The sequence below is a fragment of the Suncus etruscus genome, chromosome 2 (genome assembly GCF_024139225.1).
Source record: "Suncus etruscus isolate mSunEtr1 chromosome 2, mSunEtr1.pri.cur, whole genome shotgun sequence".
NCBI lineage: Eukaryota > Metazoa > Chordata > Mammalia > Eulipotyphla > Soricidae > Suncus > Suncus etruscus.
The window spans coordinates 124,860,977-124,884,546 of NC_064849.1; the positions used below are offsets into that span (position 1 = coordinate 124,860,977).

The 23,570-nt window shown below is 37.5% G+C and overlaps 1 protein-coding gene across 3 annotated transcripts in view; it reads left to right on the forward strand.

Annotated features, from left to right (window-relative positions):
• Window positions 1-23,570, forward strand: part of MAST4 (microtubule associated serine/threonine kinase family member 4) — a 646,820-nt gene that overhangs the window by 173,110 nt on the left and 450,140 nt on the right. For all 3 annotated transcript variants that reach the window (XM_049768741.1, XM_049768745.1, XM_049768746.1), the window contains exon 2: window positions 6,853-7,006. In XM_049768741.1, the coding sequence (XP_049624698.1) occupies window positions 6,853-7,006 (154 nt within the window). The remainder of the gene's footprint in view (window positions 1-6,852; window positions 7,007-23,570) is intronic.

A 23,570-nucleotide genomic window follows, 5' to 3' on the forward strand; every position in this document is an offset into this window, starting at 1 on the left:
CTTTTGCAAGGGACAAGGGCTCCTGGACTGAAATAAGGTTGGAAGCAGTGAGCTCTAACTGAAGGCAATTGTCAGACTGACCCCAGTGGTTATGGCATGTGTGAGGCAGAAGAAACTGTGAGGTGATGGAGTTTTGCATTTTCGTAAAGACTCATGTAGAGAACTTCTGATGGGACATGGAGTACCAGTGAGAAGTATTAAATAACTAATGTTTCTGACTTGCATATCTAGAGAAAAGGAGTTGCTTTTTCTTAAATAGAAAGCATCCTTCTCCATCTTTGTAATCATTGTTACAATGATTTATTTCGAGAATCATGTGCTTGGCATGTATCTGAAAATGATTTTGGAGAAAATGGTCAGTTAAGTTGGCTGCAAGTATGATGTTCATCCAGAATTAGAATATACCTTTTCACAAAGAGATGAACAGTACTATATAGAAGAAATACATCATTCACATTTGAAGAAAGTTCTGCTGATGGCAGAGCAATGTAACCAGATAAATAATCTTAAACTTTGTAAATGAATTTGCTTTTTACAATAATGGAACTGATAAATATAGAACATGTGGATATAGAATTCTGGTTAGTAGTTCTCTAGTTCTGATTCTTTTGGAGACCTCCCCCAAATCCACATCAGACTTTCTGTAGTTGTCATTTTATGTTTCTAAGATGCTTACTTGTTTTCCATGGTAAAGTACCTTAAGAACAGTGGTTTATCACGTGTGAAGTAGTATGTTAGGTCTTTATTTGACTTGTAAATGCACTTTGCAAGCTCTTCTTGTAGCTCTTGGAACTGCCTGAGTTCAAGGAAAAAACAGGAAGTTTTTTAGCAAATCTCAATCCATATCAATCAATATTTGTCACTGGTGAATGAAATAGGGATATTTCTATGAATATTTCTATGAATGAAATAAGGATATTCTAGGTAACAGAAAATACCCAGGATACTTTGGGTTTTTTGTTGTTGTTGTTTTTATTGTAAGAATTTATTCAAGAGACAAAACTGATTAACATAATGAGGTAAACTAACATAACATAATATAATAACATAACATAACATATAATATAATTGATATAATAATAATACATGTAAGTCAAAGAAAGTTTCTGATTAAAAACACAATTCTTTTTTTCCATAATGGCTTACATATCTTTCACAGTAGTATTTTAGGTACATATTAACATTGAATCAGGGGAATACCCATCACCAACTATGTCCTCCCCCCATTTCAGTTCCCTTTCTACAACCCATATATCCCACCATCACCCCCCAGGCTGCTAGAGTAGGTGGACCCCTCTTTGTCTGGCTTACTATTAGTGATCACATATCTGGTCCTGGCACCCTCCCTTGTTTTCCTCTCTATTTAAGAAGCAGAGCTAGATAAATCGAGGTATGTGGTTTTGTTTGAAGGAAGAAAAAGCAATAGATTGGGGTACAAAATATGAGGAAAAAAAAGAAGTCTAAAGTCAAATATGCTGAAAATGGGCAGAGTCCTTCTAGAGGCTTCCAACCTCAGTTTGAGAGAGGATGTAAAAAAAGTAATTGAAACACCACAACAATACAGAAAGAAATATCGAATTAAATAACCAGTGAGCACTACAGAAATAAAGTCAGGCACCACACAATAGTCTCAGTTCTGAAATCAAATCATGCTCGAGTGCAAAAAGAAAGAGAAAGACAAGACAAAATAAAATAAAATAATATTGAAGACATCAACCTTAATCTCCACACCAAAATAAAGATATCAAAAAAAATCAATCAATCGATAAATAAACATGTGGAAAAATGATTGTTTTGGCCTTTTTTTTTTCCTCCTTTTCTTTATCCCCCTGCATAGGCACAGTAACTATTGGGGATATTGTAGAGGGAATTCCCTTGACTTAGGAGATACAGGGTTTCTCCACCCCTGAAGTATACTGTCATGGGATTAACTCTAGACTCCTTGCATGATCATTTACTCTCCCCTTGTTGCTTTTGTGGTGTGTGGAAGACTTCTGCTTTGTCTTGGATGATAAAAATCAGACCTCTGTATCTAGAGATTTTGGTGGCTGTGCAGCCCAGGGAATGGAGCTTATGAAGTCTTTCTTTGTGGTTCTAGCAGTTCTGCTTCTTCAGTGTCATTTTAATCCATCTTCTGTAGTTGGTGGTCTTGGTTGTTATGTTGCTCCTAGAATGGAGCCTGGGATAAAATCTTTTGTTATGTTTCCGGAAGGCCCGTTCAGTTGCGGTTGTCTCAGTCAGACTTCTGAAATTGGAGCTCTTGTTTGTTGAATAAATTGTAGACCAAAAGCTAGGCTAGAACTTTTTGTTGCTGTTGTTGTTGTTGTTGGTCCCTGGATGCATACTGTCCAGTCTTGGTTGCAACAACCAGTCGTCTGTATATAGCGATCTTGGCTTTTGCACAGATCAAAGGGTGACACGTTTTCTGATTTTATCTTATCAATAGCTGATGAGGAAGGACAACTTGCTCTTAGATCAAGTTGTTCCCATTTCCTCATTGTCAGGTTATCAATTTAGAACTGGCACATATTGTTGTCAGAGCAGCATTGTAAATGCCCTGGAGGGAATTTGGTTCCTGGAGCTGTTGTGGAGAACTTTGTCGTTTCTATGTCTGGGATCCAGGAGTTAAGGCTGAACGGTCAGTGTCTAGTTCCCTGGAGCCTAGGTTGTTTCCACATGATATACATTCAGGGTGGGAGATGTCCCTGATACCCAGGATACTTTGTGATGAACTGTGTACCAGGTATATTGGGAGGGAGCAGGACCTGAATTTCTAGAAATTTCTTTCTCCTTAGTGGAAACATTAGATGTGTGTGAAGCTAATGTGACAAGCCCATCTGAAAATGCCCTTGAAAGTCTGTGAAAGTTCAAAGACAACCTCTTGTCTTCTGTTGAGCTCCTGGTAGTATGAAGACTCTAGGAATTTGGAAAATTTGAAAAAATATTAAACTGACATCATTTAAAGGGTAATGTCCAAAATAATAGGTCTGATGTCTAGCATAAGCTCTAGGAGGTGATGGAATGTTTTTAAAGGGATTGTGAGTGTTTGAATCAGGACAAGAAATGGAAAATAGATGGCAGGGCTGCGGTGGGCCATCCTAAGAATCTTTGACTAATTGTAGAAAGAAAAGTCGAGCCACTGACAACTCAGCAAATTTGGGAAAATGATTATTTAGAGAGAGCCCTGAGGAGGGCGATTTGACATGAGGAGGGCCGAGGATTCTGGAACATTGTGCTGTGCTCACAGGTTTTCTGCTTACACGGTGGTTAGAACATGTGTAGCCCTTACGCCACTGTCCCATTTCTCCTGGGTTTAAAATAAAACTTCCCCGTGAGCTGGTGATTTGGATTAAACAAAGCCCTCTACCTTATGGGCTTGTGATTTTGTATGTGATGTCATATTCTTTCTTTTTCTCTTCAAGATCTGTCCCTCCCTCTCTCCTTCTTCTTTCTCCCTCTCCCTTTCTTTTCCCTCTCCCTTTCTCACTTCTTCTCCCACCCTCCCTCTGTATCCCTCTCCCTTCTTTCTCTCTATCCTGTATCCCTCTCCCTTCTTTCTCTCTATCCATCTGTATCCCTCTCTCCATTATTCTCTCTCCTCTGCCTCTACCTCTTTCTCCATCTCCCTCTCATGCGTTTTTGGAAATATTTCAGTGGGCTGCATGGCTTCGCATTGAATCAATTGGATTGATCTTTCCTTTGCTTATTTTTCCACCCTCTGTTAATTTGTGATATAACAATCTAACCAACTGGAGTCATTAATTGTAATTCTGAAAATGGAAAAGTTTTACTGAGGTGAAGGATAGTTGATGAACCTTTACAATAAATATTTGTGTTTTCTGCAGCTATCACTAGTCATTAAGAAAAAATGAGTAGAATGGATCCTAGCTCCAGTGGCTTCATTGAGCGGTTTGGCGCAGTTACCCGCGCGGCCTCACTGCCCAGGAGCGTGGTGCTGTCTGTCTGGAGCACACTGCCACCTAGTGGCAGCTATTTCCCTTTCTTACACTCAAATCATCAGACTTAGGACTTCTGTATTTATCATTTTACTTTATATTTCTATGAGCATCTATTTTTTTTTAACCTTGATACCAAAAAAGTTTAGGATTCTATTGACTCCAAGTTGGGAGAATAGTTCTGATAGTCCTGATCTAAAAAGTTATTATGTTGGAGTATTTCACGGTGAAGAGTCCTATTCTCTGAAAGGGAATACAGAGGGATGGAACTGTTAACTACTTACCTTTGACAAAGAAAATGTTCCTTGTTATTTTCCTTTGTTTTGTTTTTGGGTTACACAGCAGTACTCAAGGGTTACTCCCGGCTCTGTGCTCAGGGGACCATATAGGATGCCAGGGATGGAACCTGTGTTTGCTGCATTAAAGGCAAGCACCCTACCTGGTTTACTATTGCTTTGGCACTCAATGTGCTTTTTGTATAGCTTCTTGTGTTGATTTTCCTTTGAAATCTCTTAAGAATGAATGGGGGAAAGTAAGGTAAGGATATAAAGAGGACACAAAGGAGGCAAGAATGATCTCAATATTATGTAATACTCTGTTGATGTTGGGGTGTGTGTGTGTGTGTGTGTGTGTGTGTGTACATGCATGTGCTAATATTCTGCTGTACTGGGTTCCCTGCTACAGTTCATTGTCCATAAAGTTTATCATTTAATTTGAGGGGTGTCTCTTGAGGCCACAGCTGGCTCTATGTCAGGAATTATACCTGATGTTGTTTGGAGGACTCGGGAACTAATGCAGGCCAGCTCTATGAAAGGCAAGCACACTACCCACTGTAGTATTGTACTGGCCACAAGTTTAAAGACACATGTTTCAGACAGGATAGAAGTTCTTCCTCCTCAGTGATGCTGTGGGTAGCAACTTGAATCGATACTTTCTGGTCTTTGTGACACATTTCCTAGTTAGAAAGGACTTGCTTTGTAAAGCTGAGTGCAGACACTTATCCTTGCCCATCCAACTGGATCCTAAAAGGGAAAGCCTGCTAGGTTTCTGAGGACTCTCACAGAATACCAAGTGGTGATGCAGTGAGTCAAATACTAACAATGAATTCCAGAGGATCCTATTGACATGTGCTAGAAATCCAGGTGTTTCTTGTTCCTAAATAACACAGTTCAACTTGGGGAGTCAACAGCTTGTAATTGCAGGGTCAGATTTCTTGGTGTCGTGGTTTTCAATATGCGGCAGTGCATATGTGACAATGAATAACTTTATGTCTGAATTTCTTGCCATGTCTGTAGTAGTATTTTTATGTGTGTTGGAGGGGACATGACACCCAGCACTACTCAGGGGACCATGCAATACTGGAGATAAAATCATCTGCATGTGAACACAACCTTTGAGCTATCTCTCCTTCCCTGTCCACTGTAGTGTAAAAACCTGAGATCAGTACAACCTGAGCACTGTCTTCTTACCTATGAATAAAATCTAAGCAGATTTCCACAGGCATTCCAAATTTGTCTGACTTGGAGCCATAGAATACAACTGTTCTCTGGTTTTATTTATTTATGGATATGATTTAAATCATATTGAGTTTTATGTCATGACCTGTGTTTCTTAGAAACTATTCCTAACTCTACTCTGAAGTGAACCCTGGTGGTGCTCTGTGATATATAATATATCATATAATATGCACTGCCCCAATTTGCAGTTTTGGGGATTTGAATGGGGCCAGCTACATGCAAGGCAAGCACAGAAACTGCCCTGCTATTTCTCTATTTCTGTTTCCTTGTTAAATTATGTAGTACAGACCTATTGTGTGAAAGTTAGAATTTCTATTAACATCTTTTATAGTTTTCAGTCATTATCTGAGTATATGTATAACATCTGAATATTTTTGTCTTTAGTTTGCATCTAGACATACATGTATATCTATTTGAAGATGAATGTCTTAGAAGATCTTGCCCTCCTCAGGCATGAAAGATTTTCTTCTAAGAGCAGGGCAGATCTTGAAATAAGTGTTGTGACACCAGGGATTCTTTTGTAGAAAGCTGTCTCTTGGAATGACTTTGGTTTGTCTGATGCTTCTGACAGGTTTTCTTTTAAAAAGCTATAAAGTGATAGAGAGATGTATTGATTTCTTTTAAGGACTGTGGTGCTGAGAAATTTTCTTCTCCTGTGTGTATCTGTGAACACCAGAATTCTACAAGTTTTCTTTTGCTGATAACTAAAGAAGTGATCCATATTTTCTAAAGAGCAGTATTCTTCAATTTACAGAGTGATTATGGCTCGAGCAAAGTCACCTGCCTTACATAGTGAGTCAGACTACATGTACATGTTTTCATCAAACATTTCATGCCACCATACTTTCTTTTTCTTGATTGGACTCTGATAATTTTTTCCTGTTACATTAAAAAAAAAGAGAGAGAGACCTGTCACAGTTCACTAAAGTCGATTTCATGACCCTTCCATATATTGTGAGCCAGGGTTCTTAGGAGAGTCTTGAGATTTTGCAGACTGTCTTTCAGATGGGAGGTCTCACAGTGAAGATTCTCTTGGACATTAAAACAGGGCTTGGAGGGGCCAGAGCGATAACACAGCAGTAGAGCATTTGCCTTGCATGCAACTGATCCAGGACTGATGCAGTTTGATCTCCAGCATCCCATATATATGGTCCCCAAACCCTTCCAGGAGCAACTTCTGAACACAGAGCTATGAGTAACCCCTGAGTGCTGCCAGGTGTGGCCCAAAAATAAAGAACAAAACAAAACGAAACAAAAAAACCCATGGCTTGGGAAGGTGAAATATAGAGAAGAAAAGAAGAAAGTGCGTCTTGTTGATCTTTGATTCTGGTTGTGTTGAGTGTTCCCAGTGAATGATCTTTCTCTTTTTCTCTCTGCAGCTGGACCACATACTGTCCCCACCACCCATGCCATGTCGAAAATGCAGCAACCCAGATGTGGCTTCCAGCCCTGGAAAGTCACTCAAGTTCAAAAGACAGCTGAGTGAGGATGGACGCCAGCTACGAAGGGGGAGCCTGGGAGGAGCTCTGACAGGTGAATCTTAGTGACTCCTGTGGAGAAGGGGTTGGATTTTCTAAGATAGACAATCTTAAAAGGTCCTGTGGTGATGCATATTAGAGTCAACCCACTTAAGAAAGACTCTGACTTTCTGCAGACCATTTAGTGAAATCCAGTCCACTTCAGAGAGCAGTGAAGATTAAGATTTTGTTAGTAAATTCAATTGAAACTTAATTTTGTTACAATAAGATGCATTCATTATGCAGTACATATGGGTATGCTTTGGCAAATGTACATGCTCGTGTTAACTAATACCACAATCAAGAGGAAAAAGTTCCCTATGCCCTTTTGTAGGCAGCCAGACCTGAATTTTTGACCCCAGGAAATTAAGTTGCATTTTGTTCCTGTACTTCATATGTATCTTTAATTGTGTGTCAATGGGATCCATATGGTAGTGCTCTTTTGTGGTTTCTTAGGTTCATTTTAATATTTTAATATTCATCCATACTGCTATGTTATGTCAATAGTGTATGATGAACTTCATAAAGAAATGGCCCAACTGTTTCCAAAATTGTTTAATTTTATATTCCCATCAGCAAGAGAGGAGGGAAGCTAATTACTCTTCTTCCTTGCCAACCTGTTATTTTCCCAATGTTTTTAATTCAAATCATTTTTATAGACACATAGTCTTATCTCAATGTGGTTTTAATTTTTGTTTCATTTTGTTTTTGGACTAAACTCCACAATGATTATGGCTTACTCCTGACTTTCCATTCAGGGATCATTCCTGGGACCAAATCATTCTCAGGGGACCAAATGTAGTGCTAGGGTTCAAACATGGGTTGTGTGCATGTAGGTAGGCAAATATCCTACCTGCTGTACTACTTACTACTGCATCTCCTTAGCTTTATTTTCTTAAAGATTCAATGATGTTTGACAACTTTTTATGTGCTTACTGGACATCCACATAATTTTTGTAAAGTCCACTTCTTTTATCCTTTTTTCCTTCTCATTTTAAAAATCATGTTAAAGTTAGTTTTAAAGTACCAAATTAAGAAAAATCTCACAGGTGACCTTTGACTTGAAAAGTTACTGGTTTCATTTGAACTATCTTTTTAAAAGAACACTGATGATATAAATTTTTATTTTATTAGAATTAACTTTATATCATAAAATTTTATATTTCTGTTTTATTAGATGCTTTAACTCTCTTACATATTTTTACATAAATTTTGTTTTGACTTTAATAGACTGATTGTTATAAAGCAAGTTGAGATAGTTATAAAAATATGCCCAGGAATAAAAGTTCTGAGCCATTTGGGATCACAAGTGAGTTTTTAAAAACCTAAAGAATTTGAGAAGAAGGGAAGAAATAGGAATATCAACAGTGTTGTGAGGCCAATATTTTATTGATACCAAATGGCTGGGACAGAAATAAAGTTTCACACCCATATATCTCTGTTGAACATATATGCTAAATCTTCAATAAATGAATTAGACACAACAGAGTAGATGCATCTTACACCATGATTCACTGGGATTTATGCAAGTGATTTAAGGATAGATCATTATATGCAAATCAGATAAAGTGATGCAGCAAATATTAAGTGGAAGGACAAAAACCAAATAATCATATTCATAGATTAAGAGAATGTATTTGACAAGATCCATCACCCATTCATAATGAAACTCCTCAGCAAGATGGTATTAAAGGACCTTAACTCAATATTGTAATGGCAATACTAATAAGACTATAACTCATTATTTTTAATGGGGAAAAACAGAAAGTCTCTTGCTTTAAGGTATGGCACGAGTTTAGGTTTCCACTTTCACCACAATTATTAAACATAGTATTGCATATAAGTCATAACCACAACAATTGGACAAAAAAAAAAGATTTTAAAAAAGAGGTAAGGTGCCTGCCTTGCCTGCGCTAGCCTAGGACGGACCGCGGTTCCATCCCCCGGCGTCCCATATGGTCTCCCCAAGCCAGGAGCGACTTCTGAGCGCATAACCAGGAGTAACCCCTGAGCGTCACCGGGTGTGGCCCCCCCCAAAAAAACAAAAACAAACAAACAAAAAAATTTAGTTTGGTAAAGAAGTCAGGCTAGCACTATTTGTAGATGATGTAATATGGTACATAGAAAACCCTAAAGGCTCCAATAAAAGCCTTCTTAACCAATGAACTTATAATGCACAATAGAATATTACTCAGTCACAGGAAAGATGAAGTCATGCAATTTGTTGTTACATGGATGGATCTGGAAAGTGTCATGTTGAATGAAATCAGTTAGAGGGAGAGTAACAGACTAAGACTAACATCCTTCATGTGTTGAATGTAAAGAAACTATCTAGGGGATATCAGATACCCAAAGGCAGTCAAAAAGAGAAGCAGGAGAACTTGCCTTCTATAGAAAGCTTGCCACTGAGGTAGGGGTAGAGGTAGGTAAATTAAGAAGGAAGCATGAGGACAATTGTGGAAGGAAATATGCTTTCCACAGAGGCTAGGGAATAGGAAGAAAATTGGAGACATTGATGGAGGCTAGTTGACACTGATAAAGGGATTGGCATTGGAACATTGTATGCTTTAAAGTAAATTAAAGTTATAAAACCAATAAGCAGGGGCCGGAGAGATAGCATAGAGGCAGGGCATTTGCCTTGCATGCCGAAGGATGGTGGTTCAAATCCTGACATCCCATATGGTCCCCCGAGCCTGCCAGGAGCGATTTCTAAGCGTAAAGCCAGGAGTATCCCCTGAACGCTGTTGGGTGTAACCCAAAAACCAAAAAAAAAAAAAATCACTAATAAGCTTATGTGGTAAAATAAGGCATCAAATTTTATGCACAGAAATATGTTGCATTTCTCTATGTTAATAATATATAAGAGAAAAACAAACTATTTTATTTAGGATTTTATAAAATCTCAAATATCTAGGAATTAGTTTAATGAAAAGGCTAAGATACCTGTATAATGAAAATTATAATCACTTCAGAAAGAGATAAGATACAAAACAAAGGGAAGCATTTCCTTATTCATAGATGAATCAATATTATTAAAATTTTACTCAAAGTTATTTTCAGATGCAGCATAATTTCTATTAGAATTTTCATAGCATTTTTCAAGGACATAAAGTGAACTTCTAAAATCTTACAGAATCTTCAAACTATGATAGTTGCAAAGCAATGCTAAGGAAAAAAATATGGGATATATTGCATTCTCAAACTTACTCTTTCTTACAAAGCTAAAGTGATCTAAACTGAAGCAAAGACTGACTCGCAGATCAATAAAGCTACAGCAATAAACTTTCAGATGTTTAGATAGTTAATTGAAGTATAACAATTTATAACTAATTTATAACAATCAGTCTATTAAAGTCAAAACAAAATATCTAGATAAATAAAGAAGCGAGGTGCATGACATTGAACAAGTTAAGTCTATTTAACATAAGGTGCTGGGAAAACTGGATGCAAGAAATGAAGTTAGATGTATATTTCACACAACACAGAGATTAATTCAGAATAGATTAAAGATCTTGATACCAAACCTGTTTCTATAAAATGCATTGAGAAAAACAGGCAGGACTCTCCAAGATCTTGACATCAGAAGAGGTTTCAATTATTCTAACCGTCTTGGCATGGAGAACAAAGACAGATGAAAACAATTAGGACAAAATTAAGCAAAAATATTTCTGCATTGTGAAAGAAATAAGGCCTCAAATAAAGACACCCCACTAATTTGGAGTAAATATTTGCATATCACATGCCAAAGGGCTATTATTCAAGGTATATAAAGAACTCTAAAAATCCCTTAAAAAACAACCTCATAAAAAAATGGGAGCAGAGATGAACAGAGAATTCATCAATGATGGCATACAAATGACCAACAGGCATAAGAAAAAATGTTCATTATCCTTAATTATTAGAAAAACATAAATAAAAATAACAATGAAATATCTCTCCAGACTAGTGAGAGTGATCTATGTCAAAATGTCTGGAACAGTAAGTACTGGGAAGTGGGTGATGGTGGCAAAATAGGAACTCTTATTCACTGCTAATTGGACTCTTTGAAAAACAGTTTTGAGACTTAAAAAAACTAAGAATAGAGTTTTCATGTGACTCTGCAATTCCGCTGCTGGCTATCTATCCCAAGAATGCAAAAACATCAACCCAGATTTTCATACATACATCTGAGTTCATTGCTGCACTTTTCACAGTAAGTAAGATCTGGAAACAACCCAAGTTCCAGCAACAAGTCAAGAAATGGAATATTACATACCTATGAAAAAATGAAGTCTTATGGGTTAAAGCTTTATGGAATTAGAGGAAGTAATGCTAAGAGAAGTGAGTCAGAAAAGAAAGATAAAGACCAGATGACCTCACCCAAATGTGGAGTATAGAGAGGCAAAGCAAAGGATCCCTAAGGAATCAAAGCTGAGTCACAGTTCATATTGTGATCTGAGGATGCTAAAAAGCATGGGGGAAAGGACCTTGGAATAATGTGAAGGGATCCTGGCACTTTGTTGATAGACATGGTGTAGCAGCAATTCCAGTATATAGCAGTAATGTTGGTACTATTGTTAAAAAAAAACATCAAAAGAGAAATTAAAAAGAAAAAACAACTAAGACAAAGCTTAGTCATTTTCACCTTTAATGAATGATCTACAGCACAGGAGACTGAAATCTTGAAATCACAGTAGACTTGTTAAAACCTTCTATTTCTCTTCATTATTTGTACAATTAATTAATAATAACCCCACTACACAGAATATTGTCGATAATATAATAACAAATAAAAGAAAATATATTTTAATTCTAAAACATCAAAACAAACTTTTCTCTCTATTTGCCTTGTCTCTCTCTCTCTTTTTAGGCATATTGCTAAATGATCTGGAGAATTGTCTTTTCATGTTTGTTGAGAGAATTATGGATTTTTACTTTGGGGAGATGTAATGTCTAGAACAGGAGTGTTTTCCATATAAATAGCAGGGTTTGGAAAATTAAACTCCATTTGGGACCCTGTAAAACTGATCTCAGTTCATGGGGAAGAATTCTTCAACACTGGGGCCAGAGAGTTAGTACAGGGGGTTACGTATTTGATTGCATGCACCAACCAAGATTCAATTCCTAGCACTGGATATGGTCCTCTAACACTATATATAGTTTCTGAGCCCAGACCTAGTAATTCTGGGTCATAATTCCAAACAATGAAAACAAAAGAATATATAAAAAAGCTTTAAAACTATATTCATACTTGAATTTTACTGATGTTTTCCCGTTTCCCATTTAATTTCTTTTTATAGTTGCTAAAATCCTAAAGTTTAATTTTATTCTTGTTTCATAAGTAGAAAAACTAAATCTTAAAGATTGTAAGACTTATTCCCTAATTTATTAATTTTATTAAGGAAATCTACTTTGTTTCAACCTTTTTTCACTAATATAAGAGAACTTTCCATGATTTTTACTAAAGTACTGAAAACTTTAATACAGTGCAATCATATAGTTCTTGATGCACATAAGCAACGTGAAGGATAACATTTGGCCATTAGCTTTAAAATAAAAATAGCTGGATTTGGGCCAGAGCAATAGTGTAAGAGGGTAAGGTGCTTGCTTGGCATGCAGCCGACCTGAGTTTGATATCCAGACTCCCATATGGTCCTCTGAGCCTGCCAGGAGTAGTCTCTGAACTCTGAGCCAGGAGTAAGTGCTGAGCACAGCTGGTGTGGCCCAAAAACCAAAGTAATAATAATAATAAGAACAACATGAAGTTAGACTTGATTCCATTGAATTATCTTAGCAACACCTCTTACAAAATTGATGTTGATATAAAATTATTTAGGTAGTTAAATCTTTCATCAGAAAAAATTTCAAAATGTTTAGTAGAACTTAGTAGGGTATAAAATCTGCTTTGGGAGGAACGGTAGCTTAAATGTTTTATTGGAATCTGAAAATAATTGTTCTTATCTTTCAATCTTTGCAACACCAGTGTCAAAGCAACTATCTTACAAATGCGTGGCGAGTGTTACTAATGTGTGACATCTCTGACCTGAAAATAATATTCATAATAGTTGCTCAAATAACTTAGCTGAGGATTTTGAGGTATTATGAAATAATACCAGCAAAGTATTTAGCCTTATGATAGGTGGATATTAATGCTATGTATAAATTGATATATATGAAGTTATAGACAATCTGGGCTTTTAAATATATTGTTTAAAAATATTCCTGACACTTTCTGTGTCAGGTGATGCTAATATCCCGTGTTGGGTCAGAGGAAAGAAAGCACCATCTCTTATCTTTATGAAGCACAGTCCTATCACTTTTAGACAATTATAAATAATTACATATGAGACTGTCTACATCTTGAATATATATTAATATATATATTAGGATATTTACATGTAGACATATACATACAAACATAACTCTGTTCTTCAAATTTATACAAATAGCTTTGCTCTTAGAAATCTGTGCTTAAAATATTTTATAACCTAGAGACTCACCATTTCCTATTGCTTCACTCTTTTTTAATCCAAGAATCTTTTCTCTTTGGCAGTGTTCTATTGCTTACCTTAAAATAGAGATTTGTGAGAGTTTTTTGAATAGCTTGAAAATGATGCCGTCTAGTTCCCTGATATGTTCCACCAAACACTTAACACTATGAGAGGAAAGGTATCTTTTCATCTTATTTTAAAAATAATTACAATCGGGGCCAGAGAGTTAGCATGGAGGTAAAGCGTTTGCCTTGCATACAGAAGGACAGTGGTTCGAATCCTGCCATTCCATATGCCAGGATTTTCCCCATGCCTGCAAGGGGCGATTTCTGAGCATAGAGCCAGGAGTAACCCCTGAGCGCTGCCGAGTGTGACCCCAAAACCAAAAACAAAAACAATCACATTTATCCTGAGAGCTTTTTGTATGTTGCAAGACATTTTTTCACTATTTATATTTGTTGATTTCTTTAATCTTTGCCGTATCTCTATGTATTTTAAAGAGGCATTCATAGGTGATGAGAAAGTAAAAAAAAAAAAAAAAGGATAATTTGAGTAAATGGCATGAATAACACTGCTTTTAAAGAACACAACCATGACTTGAACCCAGACATTGTGACTCCAGAGACCAGATTCATAGCCATCTACATTATTCCTAGCACAGGTGGTATCCAGTAGGATTCCACTAAATTTTATTCAACAGGCTTATTTAGAATGAATCCTGGGTAGGGAATATTTTTTGCTCATTTGAAATCTGAGGTTGCATCAATCTCTTGGACTCCTAATTCCTAAATTGCAAATGTAAATTAAAACTGGGCAGTTCATTTATACCCCCAAATTAAAAATATATGCATTTATTAATTCTGCCTTTCTTTTTCTTAGATTTTATCATTGGGAAATATATTTAAAAGTACACTGGGATTAATTTAGTTATATTGGGAACAGCTCCATCTGTAATAAAACTGTATTTCATCTGAATATGTTGGAAAAGAATATTACCCAACATAGTCCAGTAAACATAAAATGGAAAAGAATTGTAGGTATTGGCATGTTGTTAAAGAATGTGCTTAGTGTATGAGGCTTATAGTGTATTTGATTGTGAAATCCATTGCTGAATAGTCCCATAGTATCTTTTGTATCATAGGATTCACTATAATTGTAATTAAATAATAATATGTTTTATGAGGAAGAGAAAAGAAAACAATTCCTGTCTGCTAGAGCTTTCCCCAAACTGTGCTGATAGTTGACTCCTTTCACAGATAGGCATGTGAACAATCTTGTGGCTTTATTCCCCACCCTTAAATTTAATCCTTGGGACATTATTTTTGCCCTCGGGCATTTTCCTTTTTATGGCATTTGGAACTGAATCAGATGGCAATGGTAAGTTGTATAACCACAGAATGTCAGTGGTAGGCAACAGTAAGGATTTCTTGCTCATATAGCTTCAGGTTACCTGTGGTTTGGAGAATTTCATGGCCTTTGACTGGGATTGGTTTTAGGATGCAGTTGGACCTAGACCTGTTTGTTCCATGTTTTTATCGTCTGTGGAGCAGGATCTATTGAAGGCATTATGTTCTTTAGGTAAAAGTTTGGCATGTAAGTGCTTTATTCCACTTGTATAATCATTTTGTGTGCTGATTTTCAATTAACTTGAAAAGCAAGTCACATGGTCAAATTTAATCTCAGTGGAAATCTCATGGCATCGCCCATGACAATTGGCAAGGATGATGGTATATTTTGACATATTATGCTGCTTGAGGGAGTAAAGAGTTGGGATCAATAGTTCCCTTTTTGTCATAGACCACCTATCTTGTTTAAAAAAATAACCCTTTACCATGAGTTATTTGCACTTACCAATCTTTCAATTATAAAAATCATATGTGGGCCCAGAGAGATAGCACAGTGGCATTTCCCTTGCAAGCAGCCGATCCAGGACCAAAGGTGGTTGGTTCGAATCCTGGTTTCCCATATGGTCCCCTGTGCCTACCAGGAGCTATTTCTGAGCAGACAGTCAGGAGTAACCCCTGAGCACCACCAGGTTTGGCCCAAAACCCAAAATAAATAAATAAATAAATAAATAAATAAATAAATAAATAAATAAATAAAATAAAAAAGTAAAAATCATATGTATTCAGTATGACCAATCGAGGAAATACAGAGCACTCTAAAGAAAGAAGCCAAAAGCCCATAAATTCCACTAAGCATAGACCTCCATGATAGAAAATTTGCAATTCTGTCCCTGACCAAATGTTTTATTCATGAAGAGTATTCGATAAAATGAAATAGAGACCAGTCCTGTGTTTTATGCAACTGGAATTTAGGCAGTGGATCAAGAGATACACTGTAAGTCCGGGCTCTTGTTTCCCCTTTTCCACTTTGGTTTTGTTTCACTTTTGGTTTTATTTGTTTTTGTTTGTTTGTTTTATTACGGTGGAAGAGACCAATGACCTTCTGTCATATGACCTACTACTTGCAAAATAGGCACCAACAAGCATCACGTGAACATTGAGCTTTACATTCCCCTGATGAGGAAGCAGAGGAGTTCAGCTTGTTTATGTAGTGGTGCTTGACAATACATAGCCTGGAAGCTGCAGAGTGAAGGGCAGAACTTGGGGGGGTGGGGTGTCTTATTGAAAGCTTCTTGATATGCAGATGAGCACCCTAGACCTGAGTACATTTGTGGGGATGTGTGTCCTGAGCCCTAAATGAACAGAAAAGATTATTGTGTGGGTTGTTAACATGTAAAACAAAGAGGAGTCTGTATAAGTTTGTAACTTTCATATAATAAGAAATTCACTGTGCGGCATACCTGTTAGTGTCTTAAAGGGAAGGGAAAAGTCTTCTGTTGCTCTCTCCTATCCTTTGCCATATGAATAGTGTTTTCCATGAAATAAGAAAATATTACTTGGAAAAAAAAAAGAAATTCACTGTGGAGAGACAGTATAAACTAGAACTTCTAAAACTGTTAAAATTGTGATCTCTCGGAAAAATTGAGGTTTTCTTTCTGTGACTATGGAAATGTGTTGAGTGAGTTTTCATAAGAAAAAAAATTTTTTAAGTTTCATGTCACAATAAGTTTTATTTCAGGTTGTAAAGGAAAAACACACATGATCTTATAAAATATTTAAACTGAACCTGAAGGACATCTTTTTTAGTACTGTGTAGAACTTGGCTGACTTTTCATCCTAAAAATTTTCTAAGCTAGTGGACAAGTCTGTATGATTAATGGGGTTAGGGAGGGGAGGCAGGGGACAGGGACATACTAGGTAGTATTCAGTCTCTGTGCTCTCGGTTTACTCTTTTTGATGCTTAGGGGACCAAATGAAGTGCTGGAGATGAAACTGGCATTAGCTGCTTGCTAGGCTAGATCCTTACCTCCTGTTTTGTTCTCTCCAGCCCTAAGTCTGTGTGAATTCTTATCAAAGCAAGTTTGTTACTGGTAACTTTGCATTTTTGAATAGAATCTATTTAAACAAGATTTCTTCATTTTGTAATATCAAAAACAATCAAAAAAAGGCAGATGAAAAAGTGGTGTGTGTGGAGATAATGCAGCATTCTATATCAAGCAAAGCAAAAAGAAAATGGCTTAACATAATGGTAGTTTATATCTTGCTCATGCAGATGTCTTAGATTAATAGATATCTCTCTTCTTCCTAATCAGGGACTCTCCCTTCTTTATTCTGATTTTGTTATTTTTATGGTCTCAAGGTTTTCTATTTTTAGCTGGTGGAAGTGGGAATGAAACTGGCTCTTAAAAGTTCTTGCCTGGAATAGATATGTTTTGGTTCTATTTTCATATTTTTCGCAAGACCTGTCTTGCCAAATTTGGACACACCCAAATGCAAATTTGGTGCTGCTGTTATGGAAACTCTTGCTGGACTTTTGACTGAGTCTAGCTATACAAAAAAGGCAGGGGGAACCTGGCCATGTCAGAATTAAACTGGCCCATGAGGAGGAAAAGAGTGAGCTCAGCATTAAAACCAGCAAACTCCTCTGGACATTGGCTAGTGAGAGTGTAAAGAATTTCCCATTTCCCTTATCTTGTCCTTCTCTGCAAAGACTGTACAAGGAAGACAGCATGTAGACAGACCCCTTTATCAGAAAACCTTCTTTAGATTTACAGAGCAGATACACTGGAAGAGTGTCAGAGAACCAGGCACAGTAAAATTTATCAATCACCCTGGCGCCCACCAGTCTGTAACATGTCCTGTCTAAAAATACACTTCCCAGTTCTTTTCCTACATAAGCTGCTGCTTGAGATAATGAAGTCACAGATGAGTCTCAAACACAAGTCATTCATCTTTTGCCCATTTTTTTTTACCTTGTTTATATAGCATTTTCTCTGACCCACCACATTGTTTCATGACAGGGGTCCTGATCCAATAGCAATGGGACCAGATCTTCACAGTTACAGAGAAGACTGAGGCATCAGTTTGAATTAAGAAACAGGATAATCTGTATAGTCCCAAATGTAAGGTAGCTTCTTAAATACCTTATTTTCTTGGATCCTCTTTTAAATTCATTTTTATTTATTTCTTTCATTATATATTCATAGCTTTTTTTTCTCTTTAACTTCACCTATTTGGGTTCTGCTTGGTACGAAAACCTACAAGAAAAACTTTTGTCTGGGATGAAAGTTCAGGTCAAAACCAGGGCACAAAGATTCTGTAGCCCAGGGGTCCTCAAACAGGGGGCCAGTTCACTGTCCTTCAGACTGTTGGAGGGCCAGATTATAGTAAAAACAAAAATTATGAACAAATTTCTATACACACAGCATATATCTTATTTAGAAGTGAAGAAACAAAATGGGAATAAATACAATATGTGGCCCGTGGGCCGTAGTTTGAGGACCATTGCGTGTAGCCTGACATTCTTATCCCAAATGTACCAGCAATAAAGGCATACTAAAAAAAGGGGAAATTCTATGTATAGAAACAAGTTCTATCTACCAGGGATAATAACCTATACATTTTATAATACAAGGGATCCTCCCACCCTGAACATATGTCATGTGGACCCAACAGACTCCATGTGACCTGGCAGCAACTGTCCAATCCTGAGACCTAGACCTCAGACATAGAACCAACATAGTTCCCCGCAATAGCACCAGGAACCAAACTCTTCATGGGAAATTCCTAATACTTCTTTAGCACCAACTTGTGCCAGTTTTGACAAAGAGGAAACGGCAATAACTTGATCTAAGAGCAGGACATCCTAATGGTAAGATGAAATCAGAAGACACTTGGCCCTTTGACATATGCAAAAACCAAGATTGTCAACTACTGAAGACTGGCATTGACAGCGAAGACTAAGCAGTACTTATCCTGGGACCAATAAAGAAAACCTTAGCCTACTCTTCAGCCTAGGATCTGTACAAAAACCGAGATATCCAATCCCAGAGGTCTGACTGTGACAACTGCGATGGAATAGAACTTCTGGAATCATTATATAAAAACTCTATCCCAGGCTTTGTCCTAGGAGCTGTGCAAAAACCAAGATCACCAATTATAAAAGACTGATTACAACAACAGTGATGGAACAGAACTTCTAGAACTATAAAGAAAGACTATCCTTAGACTTTGTCCTATGACCAGTGTAAATACCAAGATCTCTAGATAGAGGGGCCTGATTTTATCATCCACAACTGAGCGGAAACTGGCACCATAAAAAGACCTTGGGGTTTGAAAAAGTGTGTACGGAGCCTGTAATGATTCTCATGACAGTATGCTTCAAGGGCGGAGAAACCTGAACTCTCTTAGGCCAAAGGAATTCCCTTTCTAACTTCTCCAATACTTACTATGCCTTTGCAAAAAAAAAAAAAAAAAAAAAAAAAGGAGGAGGAGTAGGAGAGAACGAAGGAGGAGGAAGAGGAGGAGAGAAAGGAGGAGAAGGAGGAAGAGAGAAAGAAGGAAGAGGAGGAGAAGAGAAAGGAGGAGGAGGAGGACAAACGTTTTTATGTAGTTGTTGGTTTGGGATTTTTACTGTTTTTCTTTTTGTTTTTCATTGTTGTTATGTTTTTGTCTGTTTTTCATAGTTGCTGCAAAGCTTTGGTTTTGTTTGTTCTTTTTTTGTTTTTGTTTTGTTTTCTGAATTTTTGTTGGTATTTCCTTGTTGTTTGTTATTGTTTTTTTGTTACCTTTTCTTCTTCTTTTTTTCCCTTTCCTCTTCTAAATTGATAGTTATAACATCTAGAGGGACTCCTAGTTTTGTTTTGTTCTTCTTTTCCTTTTTATTTTCCTATATCTCCAACAGAACTACATTACTTGAATAATCTTATTCAGCCTCATAAATTGAGGGGGGTAAATGGATGATCCAGACAGTCTCATGAACATTTAGTGGAAATAAAAAATGATCAGACCTGAACATCAAACCCAAAGTCAATGACAATAGACTCGAAACCCAATCTACAACAAGCTGAACAAGTGGGGACCAGTTACACTAGTATTCTGGGGCTAAAGGAGGGAAATATGGGGTATATGCTGGAAACAGGGGTGGAGGGAGGACAACACTGGTAGTGGGAATGCCCCTGATTCATTGTCACTATGTACCTTAAATATTACTGTGAAAGATTTGTAATTCACTTCAGCCACTATAAAATTATTTAAAAAGAAAGAAATAGGTTGTAGTTTGTTTAGTTTTTACTATATATGAGATAACTTTGGACTTGCTAAACAGTTTATCAATTAGGAGGGTGCAACCATAAGAAATGGATACAGTTTTTCTTGTTGTTTTTATTTTGATGTTTTTGCTTTTAGACCATACTCTGAAGTGCTCAGGGTTTCCTATTGATTGGTTCTATGCTCAAGGATGAGGCACAATTGTATTTTCAGAAGCATAAGATTGGTTCCATGTGAGACAATAAGATGAAGAAAAGAAATTATTATTTGATTCAACACTGGTAACCTACAGAAGAGCAGTACATTGTGGAAGGAAGGTAAAATGGAACTGGTAAGGGAACAACAGACAACTAAGGAATTAAAGTAACTAATATGATAATGCAGATAACCATTTATTGAGTAGATCATCATTTCTCAGTTTGGTGCTCTGGATCCCCTGTGATCTGTTCACAGATAAAAATAACATAAGTAGGGTCCATGTCACAGTACTAGGAGGCCATTCGTAGGACAGGTACAGGGGCCACAGGAAGGAAACATGTTCATTAGCGTCAGGATAAAGTTGAGAAACACTGTTGTCAGTAACTCTTGAGAAATGAAAGAGGCAAGGAAATAGGGCATGAAACTGAAGGTTCTGGAGTGGTCCAGGGGAGACATCTTAGCTGGAGGATTTTTCTAGTTGCTGTGTAAGATACTGAAGACAGCTTACACAAGTCAAAAAAGTGATTTTGAGCATCCAGACAAGTCTCTCAAGCATTAAAAGAATGGCCTTTTCTACAGGAAGGGGGCATAATCCTGTATATGGAGTTGGGGTGTCATGGTTGCCAGGGCAGATTGTTCAGCTCATCTTATTACTGGGTGCTACTTCCCAGCAAAAGGGAGTAAGTTACTGATAACATGATAGTCTGGATGACTCTACAAAGAATGTTGTTTGTTGAAAAATATTCCAAGAGATTGCACGTGACAAAGTCCCATTTACATGTAATGTTCTTGAAGTGAAAAAGTTAGAGAAGTGGGACCTGATGAGTGACTGCCAGGACTTTGAAAGGGAAGTAGAGGAGACTCTCTGTAGATGGTGGGAAGGACTGTATATGTTCTGCAGTTGAAATACATAGCAGTCAGTATCCTAATTGTGATACTGTGCTATCCTCTTGCAAGATGTTGCCATTAAGGCAAACTAGGTTAAAGGGATCTTTTTTTATTAAATGGCATGTAAATCGATAGTAAACTCAAAGTAAGTTTCTTTCTTTCTTTTTTTTTTTTTTGTTTATCTTCTTTATTTTAACAGATTTGCTTTTAATGAGACATGGCTACTTTAGTGGGTTAGTGGCTTCCCTTTATATGTGATGACTCATGGAGAGGAATTGGGAGGCTCCCTGGGAGTGGAGTAGGTCTGCAATAGGAGAACAGGAAGGGAAGCTAGAAAGGTAGGATTTCTTGGAATCATTGTCGGCCCACTTAGGGAGTGAAATCATGCACTGAAAGTGAAGCTTGGTCTGAGGAAAAAATTAAAGCACTTGGGAAATTTGTGTGTGGCTGTTATCAGTTCGATAAACTAAGAAAAATCTGGTTAAAGGTCAATCAGGAGAGGTGGGGACAGCGATTGGAGTTATGTGCAGTAAGTGGCAGAGCACTTGCCCTTGCTTGTGGAGACCCTGAGATTGATTCCGAGCACAGCAAAACTAAATTTAGGAATAAAAACCCAAATAATGGGGAATGTAAAGCTGAGTAGTACAAGAATGAGGGGAGTTTGATGTGTATGGTGGATTTTGCAGGGATTAGAGCTCCAAATCTTGGCACTTGGGAGCAGGTCTTGAAGATAGGATTCAGCCTTGTGATGGGGCTGGGCACTGAGCAGTGGGTGGGCTACTTGACTTAAGCAGCCCCTGAAGAATGACTGGAATGTTACTATTTTGAGTCTGGCAAAGAGTGGAAATTTTTAAAGGGCAAAGATCTTTGAAACTGTTATAAGTGGTGCTCTCTAATTGTGCTCTAGATTTGTGTTCTTGGCTCGTGGTCAATGGGAACCAAGGGGAATCCAGACCCACAAATAATTCACACTTAAGGTTTTACTGGTTTTATAAGTTATAACTTCAATTTGTTTTACTGTACCTCGGTAATTATAAAATCTCTACACTGCAGTCATATCATTAGGAACAGAAATTCTCTTAAGTTGATATAGTGTTCTGTTGTAGAACTTGTCAAGCTGTGTGTAGAACATTTCTACTCATTTTTTCCGAGTCACCAGGCAATCGGAGGCAACTTCATTAGCATCTTCTTCCTGTTGTGAATGCTTCATGTTAAGTAGCCTTTAAATCCATTGCCTGTCTTCTCCCTCCCTCGTCAGTTAATGTCCAGATATTTCTTTTGCCATCTAGGTGTTCTAATTAAGAGATGACTCTTTCGGAGTGTTTTTGTGTTTGCAATTTCTCCTTGTCAGAATAGGAAAAGCTCAGGAGACTTGGAGTTAATGGAGCACGCAGCTGTTAGCCAGTTCCTTTGGCAGATGCTGCCTCCCAGCGGCTCTGTCAAGAGCCTTCTGCATAGCTCATCTCCCTTACAGATGGCCCACCAATGAGTCATTGCTCCCTTTAACATGGCGATAACATGGTGGCTCCCCAGACATTGATCACCGGCTGCTTCAGTACTGCCAGGTGGCCATCTTGGTCAGAGGCAGGTTGTAGAGTCCTATTGGAAACTCAAATCACTCCTTCAGGCATTTGCCACCAACTCAGTCTTCCCCAAGATGTGGTGACATCTGGATGGCAGGAGAACTGAGGAAAGAGTCTCACTGAGGAAGAGCTGAATATGTTTCTCTTAGACACAGAGTTAGATGAGAAGTGATGTTACTTAGACATGTGGGTATACTCCATGGTCTATTGGGAACCAAGCTAGATCAGCACACTTGACTCCATTGGAATGGTTCTCAGATAATGTCAACATTTTTTTGTGTTAATTGGGGAGATAGGTTGATAGAAGATGTAATTTCCTTCAGATTTCATTTTGGTTTGTGTCTATACCCTGCTGTTGTCAGGGCTTACTCCTGACTCTACCCTTAGCGATACTACTGGTGGGCTTGAGAGACCATTTGGAGGCTGGGAATTGAACCCCCCAGGTTAGCCATTTGCAAACAAGTGCCTTACTTGCATTACTTGCTGTACTATCTCTTTGGGCCCTTTTTTTCAGGTTTTTTGAAAAAAGATCTGTGGAGTTAAAGGTAATTTGAGGTAGTTTCAGGATTCTTAGTGAGGAAAACAGTTGTCTGCTGAGACACAGTTACACCACTGTCATTTGCAGCATAAGAGGGGAGGTTCTCTGGACCTTATATTGGCTGCATTTGATGGATTTGGCAAAGTAGACCTAGAGCTGAAATTCATTAGAGCCCATCCAAAAAGCATGGAGTTGTCATTGAGGTTTTGTCTGGAATTATTTTAAAAGTATACATGTCCATTATATTGATATAAGTAGGCTCTTTATACCAGTTAGTTTAATAAATAAT